We start from the raw sequence: 18,869 nt of genomic DNA, 5'->3' as shown, positions 1-18,869 counted from the left end.
TACAGTGTCAGACCCCCAGAGGCCGGCGTTGGACCCAAGGGTCAGCGAAGGGCCTCAAAGGCCCCAGATGGGGCCTCAGAGGCTGATGTGGGCCCTCAGAGGCAAATGCGTGACGCCCAAAGGTAAGTCTTGGGCCCCCATAGAACATAATACGGCCATCAGTGGCCGGTGTAGAGACCTCATAGGCCAGTTGGGGGCATATATGTAGAGACCAGTACAGAGCCTGCAAAGGGCAGTTTGAGACCATCAGAGACCGACTTGGGCACTCAGATGCTAATGTGGGTCCTTACAGGCCAGCATGGGGCCCTCAGAGGTTAGCGTGGCCGCCGTGGGGCCCTTAAAGACCGGCATGGGTCAGCGTTGGACCCCAGAGGCCAGCCTCAAAGGCCAAAGATGGGTCCTCAAAGGTGATGCGGGCCCTAAGAGGCCGGCATCGGGTGTTCAGAATCCAGTGCGGGGCCCTCAGAGGCTAATGTGCGCCCTTACAGCCCAGCATGGGGCCCTCAGAGGTCAGAATGGGGCCCGGAAAGACTGGCATGGGCCGGCGTTGGACCCCAGAGGTCAGCAGAGGTCCCTCAAAGGCCAAGATGGGCCCTCAGAGGCCGATGCGGGCTCTTAGAGGCCGGTATCAGGTCTTCAGAATTCAGTGCGGGGCCCTTAGAGGCTAATGTATGTCCTTACAGGCCAGCATAGGGGGCCCTCAGAGGTCAGTGTGGGGCCCTAAAAGACCGGCATGGGCCGGCGTTGGACCCCAGAGGCCAGCGGAGGGCCCTCAAAGGCCAAGATGGGCCCTCAGAAGCCGATGCGGGCCCTTGGAGGCTGGCATTGGGTCTTCAGAATCCAGTGCGGGGGGCCTCAGAGGCTAATGTGGGTCCTTATAGGCTAGCATGGGGCCCTAAGAGGTCAGTGTGGGGCCCTAAAAGACCGGCATAGGCCGGCGTTGGACCCAAGAGACCAGCGGAGGGCCCTCAAAGACCAAGAGGGGCCCTCAGAGGTCGATCCGGGTGGCCGACATCGGGTCTTCAGAATCCAGTGCGGGGCCCTCAGAGGCAATTAAAGGCTAGTCTTGAGACAGAAATGAGGCCACCAGAGCCTGTGTGAGGCCCTCAGCCGCCGGTTGGGCCCCTGAGACCGGTTTAGGGGCCCTTAAAGGCCAGTGGAGGGCCCTCAGAGGTCAACGTGGGTTCTCAGCGGTCAATGTGGGCGCTTGACCGCCACTGAAGGGCCCTCAGAGGTGAGTGTAGGACCCTCAAAGACCGGTATGGGAGCTGTTAATAGCTGGCGTGGGTTTCTCGAGCCTCGTGGCAATCGAATACGGGCCAGGGCCCCAATACGCCCATGGGGGCCCATCGGTTGTTTGGGGGGGGCCAAATGATATGATGCCCCCCCTGATTTGCCTTTGGGGGGGGCCATGGCCCTGATGGCCCCCCCCCCCCCTGCGACCGCCACTGGGTTCAGTTTAATCAAGAATATTATCCATCAATAGAGGAACTTGCTTCGGAAAACATTTGGTTCTCAAATTGGACAAAGTACGGAACAACTATTATAAAGAAATGGAATGATAAAGGCCTGAGGTTTATAGGAGATCTATATAACCTACGTACTGGATTAATTCTTTCAAGACAAGATGTTGAAAGAACCTACGGCATACGTATGAACTTTTTATGTTACGCATCCCTTGTTCGAAGCTTACCAAAAGAGATTCGAAAAGAAATAGACAAATCGTTGATAATAAAACCAAACATCCCATACAAAATTAACCAGGTATTGAATACCAGCAATTTTCCCCAATTAGCATATCGAGCATTTGTTGGAAGTATGCGGAATTCTAACAAAGAGTCCAATCTACGTCTTAAAGCAAAGTGGACTACAGATATTGGCGAGTTCGTTGAAGGCACAGTGGAACAAATATCGAAGGCAACATCATATACATATTTTATATTTCTTCATTATAGAATAATAAGCAGAATATACGCCACAAATAAGTTTCTGCACAATATAAACTATGTAAACAATAATGCATGCTCCTTCTGTAGCGAAACATCGGAAACTATCCTTCATTTATTTTGGCAGTGTCCCAAGACTCAAATATTAATTAAAGAAGTATTATCCCACCTGAAACAGGAATACGGAATAGATATAATCGTGAACAAAGTAAGCTGGTTTTTTCTTAAAGACTTATCAAAAATAGCCATGCTTTTATTCACGCTTATTAAAGATCACATTCACAAATCACGTCTCAGGTCTTCTATGCCATCAACGATGGTCGTGTTGCAAATGATAAAGATTGAACTGCAAAAAGAACAACACATTGCAAAAACAAGCGACAAACTCGATCTCTTCCACCAGAAGTGGGGCAATCTTACAAGATTGTTAGCGTCCGCTCCGCCCCCGGGTGGGCGACTCGGAAACGTGTCAATTCACCAAATATAATTATAAAAAAACACACACACACACACCTACACCCCCCCCCCCCACCCACAGACACACACACACACACACACACACACACACACACACACACACACACACACACACACACACACACCACACACACACGCACACACACACACACGCACACACACACGCACAAGCACCTAAACTGATACAAACACATTGCACAAGCACACCGACACATGCATGTACGCACACAGTCACAAACACAACCCAGTACAAACAGAAATGCCTACACATACATAAATGAAATCATTCCGTTTCTTTAACAGTGTAGTTTATGTTGTCTGTTTAATTACTCGTTTGTTTGGTTGCTCTTTGCTCACCTAGGTTACTGTTTGTTGTGTTTGAACGGAAGATTGTTGAACGTTACTGTGTTTGAACGCCGGCCTGTGGCGGAGCCCTGAGTTTTGCCGAGCATTGGGCCCCCGCCCCTATGACCCATCCGGGCCAACCTGGGTATCAGTCCCAATTGAAAGGGACCGGTCGGCCGCCCGGGCGGGCGGGGCGCCGGCCGGTCGAGTGTCGGGTCGGGTCGGCGCTCCCCTCGCCCGGGCGGTGGTTAGGGGGCACCCCCGGGAAAAATGATTTTCCGGGGGTGCGGGCGGGGGCCCGCGGCCCGTGATTCGTTACGCCAACGAACAATCGAAACGGAAGGAGTGGCGCCCGCTCACTGTCTTCGACAATCGAGTGTACTATGTTGTGCATGCTGTGTGTCCTGCTATGCATATTTAATAAAAAAAAAGAAACGTAAACATTTCCATGGACGTTAGGGACGTAAAATTTATAAACGTTTAAGTTGATAGTCGTTTGTCATCTTTTTGCACGGCAATCGGTAACTTTCGCCCATGGCCCGTGGATATTAGCCGGTATAAACAGCATGGGTCTTCAGTGGAAAAAAAAAACGCGACAAAGGCGCATAAACCAATGCTGCACGCATTTCATTCATTATTACGGAGCGAACGAAGCGAGCGGAGTCTTACGTAGAATAACGGAAATTTCTGAGTATGAGCGGCCGGCCGTGGTCACGATTCTGCGACGCTTATATCTCAGCAACCACTTGACCGATTTACATGCGGTAATTTTTGTAGGGTAGCTTCATTCCTTCTACCAAGTATTGGACTATTCCCGATACATGTGGGTGACCCCTTATGCACGTGCCACGTGCAAAACGAAGAGGTGTCACTTTTGTAATTGTTGCAATATCTCGGTAACTACTTGGCCGATTGCGCTGAAAATTGGCATGCAGGTAGACACCCACTAGGCAATGCATATCGATGTGCCGGAGTTGGGGTGCTGCTGCACGTGCGCACGTGCAGGGGTCGGTTCCAGATCTCGAGAACGGCTGGACCGATAGCGCTCAAATTTGGTACATGGCTAGGGACCGGTTAGTAGGGTGCCGTGCAAAAGTCAGTTGGGACCCATTTTGCACGTGCGCACGTGCAGGGTGCCGCTTGCAGATCTCGAGAACGGCTGGGCCGATTGTGCCCAAATTTGGCACATCGCTAGAGACCGGTTAGGGGTGCCGTGCACAAGTCAGCTGGAGGTACCCCCTCGAAATTTCGCACGTGCAAGGCTCACCCTCTCGCTCGCTCCGTTAGTCGCCCCAAAAGGCGTTATACTGGTTGTTTATCTAAGGGCTCCGAAGAGACCTTGTAGTTAGTTGCTACAGAGCGTGCCCCGCTCTGTGCTGTTTTATCCGGCATTATACAATATACATATATGCTGGGCATGATGCCCATGCCTCCATCATAGCATATTCATCAGATCCGCGACCCAATTACTATACCCGACTAATAGCGTGCATTTACGCCTCGGGGCGTATCGGTACTCCCCAGAAAGCGATTTACACCGGATAATCCTCACCCAGTACACAGGGAGGAATGTTACTGTATGTGCTCAATTAATGGGGTCTTTACGATCACGCATGGGAGACGGAATCGGTAATTCGATCCTTTCCCAGCCAGTCGTCAAACATAGGCGACCAGTAGCTGATGATTGCCGGAAAAGGAAACTGCCGGGGGCTGACGTCCAATTCTAATTAAGGCAAGACAGCACTAAGAACAACACCAAAATGTCAATGACATGACATTTGTGTTCCTTCTTCTTCCAGAAAATGATAACTACGTTTTCTTATACCCATATGTGTATATTTCATTGTGTTAGACACTTAACTTTGATGTTGAAAGATAATCCGGTAGCCCATGGAGAAATTGTATCGTTGAAAAGTTCCGAAAATATGACCTGTTTTGCAGAAAAAAAACAACACCAACGTTTATGTAGGTATGTGTAAGTAGGTATAATATTATTTAGTGGCCGAGAGCCGTGAAGGATGCACGGCTAAATCGTGTTCCCGGCTGTGGCGGGAAGCGGTCGCGCGTCGGCGCGCGAGCAGAGCAGAGCAGAGCGCTGGGCAGAGGGTGTGTGTGTGGAGCGAGGCCGGAGGCGCGGCTGGTTGTGTGTTGTGTGTTCGGTCAAGCTGAGAACACAGGAATACAGAGACATGCAGTAAGACCGGAGGCTGTATCTGAAGACTGAGGTGTCTTACATTGGTGGCAGCGGTGGTTGTGGTTGCGAACCGGGTTGTGTTGGCCTAACACACAGTCTTGGCCTGATAAATTGTTTGACACGGAACCGATCAGCTGCGAGCTGTTATATAAACATTTGATTTCTTTCACGCCCCAAGTGATACGCAGTGATTTACGACGACGTCGTGATTATCTCAAGAGGAAATGGCTCACTTCGCGCCACCCAGGTATGACGGTCGGGGGTCATTTCGTCGTTTCCGAGAGGATTTTAAGAGTTTTTGTGCCGTGCAGTCGTTCACGGGTGAGGCGACTCTGAACTGTTTGCCGCTGTGTCTGGATGGAGCGGCCCGAGAGGCGTTCGACACGTTTGAGCGTCCTGCTGACGGCTCAATCGACACTGCTAGACCGTCTCGGAGCCGTGTTCCCGGACGCTAGCGCCTTGGACTGCCACAGCGCGCTGCAGGCGCTCAAATTCGACCCGACGGCTCAGTCACTGGACACCTTCATTGTTCAGCTGCGCGGCCTGGTCACTGCCGTGTTTGGCGCCCACTCGCCTGATACGCATCTCTTTCACTATTTCCTGGCCGCCTTGCCTCAGCGGTTGGCTCATGCAGTGGTGTCTTTGGGATCTGTGACCTTTGATGCAGCCGTAAAAAGTGTGCAAAACGTGCTGGCTGCTGATCGTCTGTCTCGGGGACCGGTGGGCCAGGGACAGCGCGTGTGTGCAGTGGGCGGCGATGGCGCCCGGTCCGAGCCCGCCCTCGACCAGGCGGAGGCTGGGCCGGCCGGATCGGACTCAGAGCGACCGCACACTGGGCCGGGGGTCCGGAAAAGTGCTAGAAATTATTTGTGATTGAGTTGTTGATCTCAGTGACAAGCAAACATGCTAAAAACGAAGTGGGGCTGCTTAACCCTCGCCGGACCTATTGTCGGACCCCCCACCCCCTCGGCCGGCCGAGGGGGGGAGGGTTGGTACGACCCCTTTTTGCCGTTTCGCCCCTAATGGAGCTAGAGCCTCGCGGAAAAAACAAGCGTGTGCGCCGTTTCAAGGCGGAACGATTGATACCCGATTTTAAGGTTCCAGGTCAACCGGTAACCTCTGAGGTGATGTCAAAAAGCCCAAGGTAGGGTTTGGTTTTTGGCAAATAATTTCGCAAAAAATGGCCGCAGAGCAGCGATTTTGGCACCATCGTGTTCGTCTGGCTCAGGCGCGTCGAATGGTATACTTTTTGTTCGGGTGAGGTCAACTTAAGGTATTGACCTCGAGTCAAGGTCAGTTCAGAGCCCATCAGGCCACGAACTTAATCGAAGGAGGTCGTATCGCATATCATTCGATTCGGGAGGTCTTCCCGAGTCCATTGGTGGCTTTCCCGAGTCGCTGGCTCAATTTGATCATGAGTTATTGACGAGAAACTCCTATGACCGGTGTGACGTCATAAATGACGTCACGGAAGGTCAAAAATGCAAAAGTAAAGCATCGGATCTTGCAAGGAGTGCACGAAATCACGATTCCGTGTGCTTGAGATAGTTTGAAATCATTCCATGCGCAAAAACAACAGTTTCCTTATTTCCCCATTCACTTTTAATGGTGAGGTCACGTGACCTCGAAGAGTAGCAGGCATTAGCAAAAATTGCGAGAAGGGCATGACAGAAAGATGATTGGTGGTTTGTATGGCATGGCCATTTTTAACGGCTCGAAATAACATTTCTCAAAAAGTCTAACTAAAGAGCAAGTTGTTGTTGATTATCACTGACTTGTGTTTAGGGGTTAATAATGACTGAATTTTTTAGTTTGGCCCAGAAATGTTGACAGCATTGTGTGCGTTGATCAATTCTGAGCTCAGGGACATATATTTCATTTAGATTATAAGCATTTGTTTTTCACAACTTCCAGCGTTTTAAAGAGCGCCGGGCCTTCAGTAGAGCGGCGAGGTGACAATTGCCCCTACATCATGTGGTTTACTGGCGCATATCTCGAAAAGTAGCAGGGAAAAGCAGCAAAGCACCTATATGGAACAAAAGATGAGTAATCAGAGGCTAGTATGAAATGTTCATTTTTAGCTGCTCGAAATAACGTTTTTATAAAAGTCTAATTGAAAAATTGGATATGATTTTAAATTACGTCTTGCAGCTGCTTGCAAACAGCTAGCTTATCTTGCAGAAAAGCGATGCAATATGTCAGAATGATGTTGGCACAGTGAACAACAGTTCCCTGAACTAGTCTGACAGGAAATTTCGTTCAAAACGACGATTGGTCAACTAATAAATTACCACTAAAGTTCATCATTAAAATCGGTAAATGTGGTGGCCTATAGAGAGTCTAAATTGTCTTGTGTTTGGTGACAACTGACGACCTCAATTTTGACCTTAGGACAAAACTAGCATCGGAATCGTATTCTTCGATCAATTTGGGATTAAATGATACCTATTTTGTTCATATTGCGGACAGTCAGTTTGGGGGAATTTCTAGCGCTTTTTCAGGCTGCCGGCCTACAGTGGACCGGGGGTGCGTAAAGTGGGAGGCGAGGCTGCAGAACCGACAGGAGTGTGACGACAGGAGTGTGACGTGTCAATGCCCATATGTCTGTGTTGTGGGGAGATGGGTCACGGGAAACCAGATTGTCGTTTCCGTCTAGCCAGGTGCTTTGCCTGTGGGAAGGTGGGCCATGTTCAGCGCACGTGCCGCCTCTCGGGAATCGCCGGAGGGGAGGGCGCTCAGGGCGGCGCGCGCGCTCCCCGGTCACTCGGCCGCCGGGACCGAGAGTTTTGAATAACTGCGCTGCATCGGCGTCGGACATTACGGTCAAGGCAAAGGTTAGTAAGGTGCCAGCGCAGCTTGTTGTGGATACAGGAAGTGCTATAACAATAGTTCACAGGCGGATTTATGATCAGATTTCAGCGCGTCCCCAGCTACAACGTTGTGACGTCACCGCTAAAACTGCAACTCAACAGCCGTTGCGTCTGCTCGGTCGGTGTGCAGTGCATTTTGTTATCGATAATGTGTCATACCCGCTCTCTGTGTTTGTATCCGACGAAATCGGTCCCATCGACTGCCTCCTGGGCATGGATTTTTTTCGCGCACTACCCGTTTGTTCTTGACTTATCGACGAAGCAGCTGACACCTGCAAACCAGGTGAACCGTCAGCCGGTCGCCACGGTGTTGCCTGAGCGACCGACGCGGACTCGTGTGTGCAGGGTGTCTGTACAGGAAACGTACGCTATACCCCCAAACTGTGAGGTTGTGATCCCCGGCCATGTCGATGATGCTGATTTTGAGGGAGAGGCTGTGTTCATTGCCGACGTCGCAGTCAGTGGGTTGACGTTCCTGGACGGACTGGTTGATGTGAAGCCGGGCGGCAGTGTTCCGGTCGTGGTGCGTAACGTGACGTCATCCTCGGTCTCGGTGTCTAAGGGCAAGGGCCTAGGATCAATGGAAGCCGACTTCTCCATTGAAGGGGAGGGGCATGATGCAGACAATGGGGTGTCAAATGGTCCCAGCTCTGGCGCGGGTTCCTTGGAGGATTTGGTCGATCTGTCTGATGTGTCGCTAACGAGTCAGCAGCGGGAAAAGTTCTTTGCTCTGTTGCGCCGGTACCCCTCGTTGTTCTCAGACCAGCTTGGTCACTGCTCACTAGTTGAGCACGTAATCGACACGGGCACTGCCAAGCCGGTGCGATCAGCTCCCAGACGAATTCCTCCACACCTGGAGACAGAAGTAAAGCAGCGCGTGCAGGATATGGTAGATCAGGGGGTGCTGGAGCCGTCTGATGGCACTTGGTCATCACCGGTAGTCCTGGTGAAGAAAAGAGACGGTTCTGTGCGAATTTGTGGGGATTTTCGAAAACTTAACCGCGTGTGCCAGGTGCCAGCCTTTCCAATCCCAAGGGTTGATGTCCTACTTGACAGCCTGGGAGGTAACTCTTTGTTTTCGGTGCTCGATCTAAAAAGCGGGTACAACCAGATGAGCATCCGAAAGGAGGATCGATCCAAAACGTCCATCACGCTGCCGTTTGGGCTTTGGCAATACACAACGTGCCCATATGGCCTCAGTGGTGCCCCGAGTTCGTTCGCCAGACTGTTGAGTCTTGTATTGGGTGATTTGGCTCCCACTGATGCAGTGAGCTACTTTGATGACATTTTGGTTTTCTCTGGCGATTTTGACACGCATCTTTCACGTCTTGAGAAGGTGTTCCGTCGTCTGTCGGCTGCGAATTTGACTCTCAACCTCTCAAAGTGCAAATTCTTTCAATCAGAGATCACTTACCTGGGTAAGTGATCAAAGACAAAGTAAAGGATTGGCCGGTGCCTATGAATGAGAAGGCATTGTCACAGTTCTTGGGATTGGCAACGTACTTTAAACGGTACATCAAAGATTTTGCTGCTATCGCGGCTCCGCTGCATCACCTCACCAGGAAAGACGTAGACTTCCATTGGGATGCGGAGGCTCAGATGGCTTTTGACTCGCTAAAGGCGGCGCTGTGCACGGCTCCGGTTCTGAAATACCCTGACTTTTCCCCGGGAGCGAGCGAATTCGTACTAGACGTGGATTGTTCAGGGTCAAAGATGGGCGCGGTTCTGCTGCAGAGGGATGGACAGGGTGAGCGGGCAGTGGCATTTGACAGTAAAAGCCTGTCTAAATCCCAGCGGCAATATTCAGTCACTAAAAAGGAGCTACTCGCAGCTGTGACGTTTGTGCAGCAGTTCCGACATTACCTTTTGGGTCGTAAGTTCACGCTCCGCACAGACCATGCCGCTCTGCAGTGGCTTGTGAATTTCAGAAACCCTGACGGGCTTCTGGCGCGGTGGCTGGAGATTTTGGGCGAGTTTCAGTTTGAGATTGTTCATCGGCCAGGTAGGCTACATGAGGCTCCGGATGCGCTCAGTCGGAGGCCGGACCCCACGCAGGAGGTGTCTACACAGACAGACACAATGGATTTTCAGTCGCCTCCCGTCGCAGCTCGCCACGTTCAGTCCATGTGGCCTTCTGATTTCATGTGTTCGGCGCAGAACTCAGACCCCGCCATGGCGGAGGTGAAGAGGCAGCTTGCTGGGAGCACACAGCGGCCCTCCCAGTCCTCCGTGTCAAAGGGCGCTCTGCCGTACTGGCGGCAGTGGTCACGTCTGCGTTTGATTGATAATGTTCTGTACAGAGTGTTCCGGGCTGGGCCGAGGGGGCACGACCAGCTGCAGCTGGTAGTCCCACCCCAGCTCGTGCCTGTGGTGCTGGGGTCGCTTCATGATGGTCCGTCGGGTGGGCACTTCAACGCTTCAAAGCTGGCGAAAGTCGCGCGACTCAGGTTTTGGTGGCCGCTCCTGGAGCGTACGGTGACTGAGTTTTGCGAACAGTGCCGCCGCTGTGCCTCGCGAAACTCTCCGACTCCCCGCCCATGTGCGAGTATGGGGCAGTTGTCTGCGTCCGAGCCGATGGAGCTGGTGTCCATGGACCTTGTGACCAACCTGCCGGAAACCGCTCGAGGCTACAAACACCTGCTAGTGATCACTGATCACTTCACACGCTGGGTTGAAGCGTATCCCCTAGCGGATGAAAAGGCTACTACGATTGCCAATGTTCTTGTAAATGAGTTTATTTCTCGCTTTGGCGTCATGAAGCGTGTGCACTCGGACCAAGGTCGGAACTTTGTCGGTGCGGTGATGAAAGCTGTGAGCGAACTGCTCGGCATTCAGCAGTCTCAGACATCCAGTTATCACCCTATGGGCAACGGGATGACTGAGCGAGCCAATCGCACCATTTTGAACATGCTGGCTAAGTTTGTTGAGCAGCACACGGAGTGGGATAAGCATCTTCCGATGCTCATGCTCGCCTACCGGAGTCAGGTGCACGACAGCACGGGATACTCTCCGTTCGCCTTGATGTTTGGGCGAGAGCCCCGCCTGCCGGCGGAAGCCTCGCTGGGTGATCGGCCGGTTGTGGATCGGGCCCCAACCTTCCCCCAGTACATAGACGATTTGAGAGAGACACTCCGACTTACTGTTAAGGATGTGGTTAAGCGCGATCAGCTGTCCCATGACCGCAACAAAGCTTTGTATGAGCGCAGAATGAACGAGTGGTCGTATCGCCCGGGTGACAAAGTGTTCTTGTTTCGCAATGTACCGAAGCGCGGTGAATATCATAAGTTTGTGAGGCCTTGGCGTGCGGCTGAGATCATAGAACAATGTGGACCAGTGAACTATCGAGTGCGCGAGGAGGGAAAGCGGCGCAGTCTGGTGGTGCACCACAACCGCTTGAAGCCGGACAACACAGTGGAGCGCCCACCGGCTGTGAGTGAGGGGCACAGGACCGCGACAAGAGCGCATGGGTTGTCTCTCTGGCGAGATGTGCCAGGAACGCCCATTGCCCGGCCCCATAGTGTGCCTGGTATGGGTGGGGCGCCAATTGTATTTCCGCCCCAAGGTGTCACAGCTGGCCGCTATGTACCGCAACCTGTTGTTTTGCCGCACGTGCTGATGCCGCGTCTGCCCGAGATGCGACCTGACTGTGTGCCGCCACCTGACCCTGTACCGCTCCATGACGCTGTGCCGCACCGGCCGGAGGTACCACATGTTCCGCCGCCGTCCCCGCCGCCGCCGTTCGATGCCGAGCCGCCGCGGGATGTGGATCAGCGGCCGCGAACTGTCACCCGTTTCGGGCGTGAGGTACGCCCCCCGAAACGGTTCGACCCTGCTCACTGGTCTTTTGATTAAGCGTTTGTTGTGACTGTCGTTGGCATATTGTTCAATAGGAGGGGAGGAGTGTAAGTAGGTATAATATTATTTAGTGGCCGAGAGCCGTGAAGGATGCACGGCTAAATCGTGTTCCCGGCTGTGGCGGGAAGCGGTCGCGCGTCGGCGCGCGAGCAGAGCAGAGCAGAGCGCTGGGCAGAGGGTGTGTGTGTGGAGCGCGGCCGGAGGCGCGGCTGGTTGTGTGTTGTGTGTTCGGTCAAGCTGAGAACACAGGAATACAGAGACATGCAGTAAGACCGGAGGCTGTATCTGAAGACTGAGGTGTCTTACATATGCATGGAAAAACATGACCTTTTGTGACAGTCGCATTTCCGCAGCCGCCTTTTCTTCAAGTGCTTTGAGATGCTGTGCAGGAGGGGGCATACCTACTCCCCCCAAAAGTTAGGTAACCAATTTACTAAAAACAACTCCTCGCATTGGGCTTCCAATATGTATGCTTTGCGTATACAGATATAAACGCCACAAATCATGGCAGAGCCGCGAATATGGCATCATCATGCTCGTGGTGGCCAGGCGCGTCGAATGGTATGCTTTTTGCTTGGGTCCGGTCACTTTAGGATGTTGACCTCAGGTCAAGGTCAGGTCAAAGCAACGCGGTTAAGCCGCTTGGATGACGCCATGTTGCCTATCATTCGATGTGGCAGTGCCTTCTGAGTGAATTGATGGCTCAACAGACTCGCTAGCTCACTTTGATCGGGAGTTATTACCTACCGAAAAAACTTCTACGGCACCAAACAACGTTACTGGCGACTTATCAACGGAGCTTTTTGAAATTCTAAGCCGTTCTCAAATGATTCAGAGCCACTGGCACTAAACTTATGGTTTACGAAGATGACTAACTTTATAGTGCTAAAACTTTGTTCACAATCCGTTGAAAGAAACATCAAAAGGTTAACAATGTGAATTCCCTGCTCGGAGAGCTACAGCACAAAGTTCTGCAGCGACCATTGCCAAATGCCGAGGCATGCCGTGTCAGCCGCTAAGATTTGGTGAAATATTGAAGCTTCTACGATAGCAATCGTAGCGAGCACTAATGACAGTTATGGTGCAGTTGCTGTAAAATATTCGGATCTGACATCAGTTAAAGCGGTAAATAACTTCAAAACGAGCGATTCCGTCACAACTTCACTATGAGCATTGTCACATGCACATTGCACAAGTCTCGTATCAGGCAGGCACGTTTTGTTGTCGTTTTTCGTCCGGATATTGGCAGGCGGAGGCGGTTCTGGGTACTCAGTCTCAAAAGGTGATTCACGGGAGATTGGAGGATTCAAAGCTACTCTTTTATTTTTGTCAAATCAAATCTGTTATCTTTGTTTGCGAAGTAGGATGTATGCGTCCCGGTTGAGCCGACTAGCGCGATGCTGGGTTGGAGGCCCTCCGGCACAGTATGTATTCAGGCGCTCACTACTAACGCCATCTAGGAATAGTAATATAAGTACACGGCCAACGGTGCCTGCCGTTGGGGAAGAAATGCAAAAGCAATGGAACACGTAAAATGCCGACTATCTCGATAAGCAGTGATGAATATTGAGATGACCTTACAAAAACGTGGGCGGCAGAAAGCCGGATGGACTGAGACTGTTATTGCTCGAGTTGATTGAACGGGAGCATCGTTTAGACGAGTCAAACGATAAGCTCGTCCTGTTAATAACAACGCATTTATACAGTCGACGAGTCGTTGATACCAAAATACGAAAAATGCACTTTCACATCCATTCACATTTATACTGCCTCGTAACATTTATTCTGCCTCGTAAATTCGCAGCCGCCGTCCGCTCGTCGCCGCTAGACAGTTCCTATCCTATCCTATCCTATCTTATCCTATCCTGGCCACATCACCTGCGAACTAAATTATTATCGCTAGAAACAAGAAAATGTCACATAACTCTTAGCATCCATACAACACACAAACACTGGAAACGCCTAGGGGAGCACAAAAATTTGCAAAGCTTGCTTGTTATAGGTGGCGTAGAAACAAATCCTGGACCGAATATCACACACGCTCTAAATGTTTCACATATAAATATCAACAGTATAACAGCGACGCAAAAGTTAGACGAGCTTCACCAATTCATCAACGCTAACGACATTAAAATCATGGCCCTAACAGAAACAAAACTGGATTGTACTGTTGCAAGCAGTTTGTACGCAATTGAAGGATACCACGCTCCAATAACCAAACACAGAACCAGACATGGAGGGGGAGTCGCAGTCTATGTACACTCGTCTTTGCCTGTGCAGAGGTTAATAGATCTAGAAGTAGGAAACCATGAATGGCTTTGGGTCAAAGTAAAGACTAAAGCTTTCACTCTAATCATATGCTGTCTATATTTGCCACCAAACCAACCAGTTGACAAATTAGACAATTTCATTGGAAATTTCTCGGAAGCCGTGCTACAGGCGCAAAGACATACACCCACTGCCACATTAATTTTAGGAGATTTCAACGCAGGAAACGCATACTTAAGTGAACAATTACAAATTCGCAGCAGTGGAGTTACACCATTTGACAATGCGCTAAAAGACGCCGCTGATGGATTATGTTTGCACGAACTAATAACAGAGCCAACGCGTTTTTCAAGAAACTCATGTAATTTAAGAGACTTGATATTCACGAATTGTACAGAAATAATCACTAAGAGCGGTACATTATCTCCATTCGCTAATTTGGATCATTGCCCAATATTCGCATCGTTAAACTTCATGTTGCCCTTACAAAATCAAGCGGACACTAGACTGATATGGGACTACACAAATATGGACACAACTCGTCTTACAAATCTTTTAATGGACACTGACTGGGATCGTTTACTTGACAGTGACGTAGACACAGCGACAACAAATTTTACGAAAACAATATACGACGCAGCTGTTGCCTCAATACCGACTAAAAGCGTGAAAATACAGTCCAACAAAAAATCATGGGTCACTTCTGAGTTGAAGAGGAATATAAGGAAACGGGATAGACTATTCAAGAAAGCCAAGAACACAAATCTGGACTACCACTGGGACAGATGGAGATACCAGCGAAACAAAGTAACGCAGCTTAATAGACGGTTAAAAAATGCATACATGCAGAACGAAGTTAAAAAACTACTGGTGTTGAAGCCCAATCCGTTAAAATACCTATCACCAGACATTGCGTAAGCTAATGGGAAAATCCAGAACTGACATAATTCCACCGCTAGAAACACCAAATGGCGACATTATCACAACGGACCCCGAAAAAGCAGCAATACTTAACAACCACTTTGCCGCCCAATCGACACTCAACATTTCAGACTCGCAGCAGCTTCCAGATATTACACCCGAACAAATAGCCACACCTAATCTCGAAAACATCCGGACAAGTGAAAGGGAGGTATTACAACTGTTGAACAGTCTTAACGTCAACAAATAAACTGGCCCAGATGAAATTCCTGTGAGATTATTGAAAATGACAGCTCTTTTAATTGCAGAACCTTTGTCTCGTTTATTTAACAAATCACTTGCAGAAGGCAAATTTCCATCAACATTCAAAGTTGCCCACATAACACCTATCTACAAGAATAAAGGATCCCCCTCAGATTTTACTTGTTATAGACCAATTAGTATCTTATCAGCTCTTTCAAAGGTATTCGAAAAAATAGTTTACAGAAAAATGTATTCTCACTTTACAGAAAACTCACTCCTCACGGAAAAACAAAGTGGTTATAGAGAAAATCACAGCACTGAACAACAACTTCTTTATCTAACAAACAACATGTATAAATCGTTAGACACAGGAAAACAATTCACAGCTATCTTTTTGGACATTGCAAAGTACTTTGACAAAATTTGGCATAAAGGCTTGTTATTCAAATGCGAACATGATTTTGGAATAACTGGAAAACTTTTAGAATGGTTGGAGTCATATCTCAAAAACCGTATTCAAATGGTACGCATAAACAACACACTGTCAGAACCACAGACCATAAATGCAGGATGCCCGCAGGGCTCCGTCCTCGGACCACTTTTAGCTCTTATCTATCTTGACGGCCTTTCAAAGCAGACACAGCACAATATTTTATTTTTCGCTGACGACACATCACTTTATGCCTCACACTCAGAAACTGACTTACGCGAAACAGAACAATCGCTCCAAAAAGACCTGGACTCTATTTTCGAATACGGAAGAAATTGGGCTATCACTTTCAACGCCGACAAAACAGTGCAACAAACATTCACTCACAGACAACACTCCAAAATGCCACCGACTCTTTCGTTCGGAGGGAAAGCAATACCACTAGCAAAATCACACAAACATCTCGGTTTAATTTTCTCTGACGATCTTCGCTTTCATTGTCATATTAACGAAATATGCAAAAAAGTTAACATATCCCTCAGTCCATTGTATCCTATTGCACAATATTTGCCAAGACCCATCCTTCACCAAATATATACTACCTATGTAAGACCACACTTTGACTATTGTGACACTGTTTACGACGGACATATCACAGTACAGGACACGACACGACTGGAGACATTGCAAAACAGAGCGGCTAGACTGACGACAGGAGCACTCTTTAGAACACCCTCCGACAAATTACGACTCGAGACAGGATGGGACAGACTAACGACAAGAAGACGCATTCACAGATTGTCACTATATCACAAACTCGTTAAATCGAAACCAATTTTACCGAAGTACATACAAGAACTTATAACAAACACAAGGGTGACAGACACACAGTTGGTTTTAAGAAATGCCCATGACCACACGATCCAACGTCCGAAAACATCATCATATCAACGATCATTCTTTATCACCACAAGCAAAGAGTACAACGAACTACCGGCAACATTTAAATCCTTATCCATAGTAGAATTCAAAAAACACATTGTACACCATATTGGCTCCCCCCAGCCACCAAAATACTACTCGTTTGGGTCAAAGACAGGCAACATCCTACATTCGCGACTAAGAAATGGAATGTCCGATTTAAATTCACAACAATTTAACATTCAAAAACAAGATTCTCCGGCATGCCCTTGTGGTCACAGCATAGAAAGCGTTCGTCATTTCATCACAGCATGTCCATTGTTTTTACTTCAAAGACGCATCCTTTACCAAAAAGTATCACAAACACTCCATACTAACTTTCATGAATACCAAACTAATAAAAAATTGGAAATCCTTCTTCATGGCACCAACCTAAATAGTGGCGGCGGCCGGGCGGTGGCTCAACACTTCCAAACGTTCTTACTTAATTCTGGGCGCTTTACAATCCCAACACTCTGACTATTTAATTACGAGGCGGGATGGGCGTGTCTCGGTGGGGTCACCTATCCGTGCTTCTATCCTCAGGATACAGAAATCCTTCTCCTCCACGCCGCAACCCCCCTCCGGGCTGGACAGGCAACTTTATCTCATGCGGGCTGCTCCCTTGGAGCGGCACCGCTGCTCCTGAGGGAGCGCACCCCGTAGCCGGGTGCAGTGAGTGCCTTGGGGCTGGATGGCCTGTCCTCTGGACGGGCTCAGCCCCGGCGACTCACTAGGGTGCCTGCCCAGACCAATGTCTCCCCCTAATTCCTATCATCCTTCCGGCTCTGCAATGGTCTTGTCGACCGAAAGGGCCTAACCCAACAAAACAAACAAAAAACAAACAAATCTCGGTGGGGTGGCGTCGGCAACGGGGCTCTCTGGACAACCTCTAATGCGCGACGCGTTCGGTTTGGTGGCGGCGACCGGCGATTTAGTTTGTTTGAATCCATTTTAAGTTCTTGTATATGTGTGTATGTGTTTATTTGCTTGTATGTTCTTTAACAGAGCTGGTGCCTCGAATTAAGCACTTTCGAGTGCTTTTGCACCAGTTCTTACTTATCTTGATTTTGTGTATTCTTTTGTTTCTTAATAAACGTGATGATGATGGAAATAGTGGAATCTGATGTTAGTAAGTTAACGCTGGTCTTATAAAAGGAACGCCAAGTTAGGAACGCCAACTTACCTAGATGAACTGAAATATACATACCTAATCTATGCATAGCTACAGATACCTTGCTGGCAGCACTGTATAAAAGTGCACGTCATGCTGCATTGCCCAACTTCTAACGTCCACCCACAGAAAATGAAATTCTGAGTTTCAGAGCGTCATTAATGAACTTTGTCAGCGGCACAGTCGTCGTTACGTCATCGTTTGCTCCTGGTGACGTCACAAATACTGGGCAGTGGGCGACGCCTCAAAGTCACTGTGTGACGTCACAACGGTAAGTGGATTACCGTTGCGTGCGGCGCACAGTGCCGGCGGCCCCGGTGTGTGACATGACGGGTGGCCGCGATGGACATGCGACGGGTTGGCCGCCCGAGGGTTATACACACACCGTGGGCCCGGTAGTTGTTGGTGGGCACCCCGGTCCAGAAAGAGCGGAACATGCTGATAGGGCCCGACCCGAGTAGCATGTGTCTGTGTAAAGTGTCTGAGTTCTGTTCAATCTGCGAAATCAGTTCTATGTATCCTGTGTGTGATCGTGAACGGCTTCTGTGCTCTAATTTGCCCGGTCTGCACCCCTGAGCGCCCATTCCCACTGACCTCGTGCCGTTTTTCGTCTGTGCGATGTGCGCGGCGCCGCGGAGCTGGAGCCGCGCGCCGAGCCGCGCGCCGAGCCGGTGGCCGGACTGGTATCCCGAGAGCCGCGGCTGGAGCGTTCGTCGCGCAGGGAGGACGGCATGGCGGCCGGGCCGGCCGGGCCGGGGCCGGCGGACGGCCGCCGCCGCCCCTCCGGAGAGCAGGGCAGGCTGCCGTCGGGGAGCTGACCGGGTCACCTCGCCCTCAGCCGGAGAGCAGAGCAGGCCGCTTGTCTCTGCTCCCAGCAGAACAGGCCGCTTGTCTCTGCTCCCAGCAGAACAGGTCGCCCCTCTCTCTCCGCCGACAGCTGCAACACAGTGTCACAAAGCGTCACTCAGCAGTTAGAATGAGGCTTTCGGAGAAGGACTTGTTGACATTGATATCCGAAGGTTGTATGGGAGCATGGCGCGTGGCGCAAAACATAGTAGGTAGTATGTAGGTGTACCTACCTAACTATTCTGTTGAACTCCTTAGCATGCAATATAAACAGTGCAAATAGGTATACATTGTGCATGTAGACGCTGTTAACTCGCAAATATCAAGCGTTACATAGGCG

The 18,869-nt window shown here is 49.9% G+C and overlaps 1 protein-coding gene across 1 annotated transcript in view; it reads right to left on the bottom strand.

Annotated features, from left to right (window-relative positions):
- LOC122381614 (ankyrin repeat and death domain-containing protein 1A-like) overlaps window positions 1–18,564 on the bottom strand; it is a 44,967-nt gene extending 26,403 nt beyond the window's left edge. Inside the window, exon 1 of the mRNA XM_043366007.1 lies at window positions 18,278–18,564. Coding sequence (XP_043221942.1) covers window positions 18,278–18,416 — 139 coding nt within the window. The 5' untranslated portion in view covers window positions 18,417–18,564. The remainder of the gene's footprint in view (window positions 1–18,277) is intronic.
- Between the last annotated feature and the right edge of the window lie 305 nt (window positions 18,565–18,869).

Source organism: Amphibalanus amphitrite, unplaced genomic scaffold (assembly GCF_019059575.1).
Source record: "Amphibalanus amphitrite isolate SeventyFive unplaced genomic scaffold, NRLGWU_Aamphi_draft 000123F_arrow, whole genome shotgun sequence".
Taxonomy (NCBI): Eukaryota; Metazoa; Arthropoda; class Thecostraca; order Balanomorpha; family Balanidae; genus Amphibalanus; species Amphibalanus amphitrite.
This window is presented reverse-complemented; position numbering and strand designations above follow the sequence as displayed.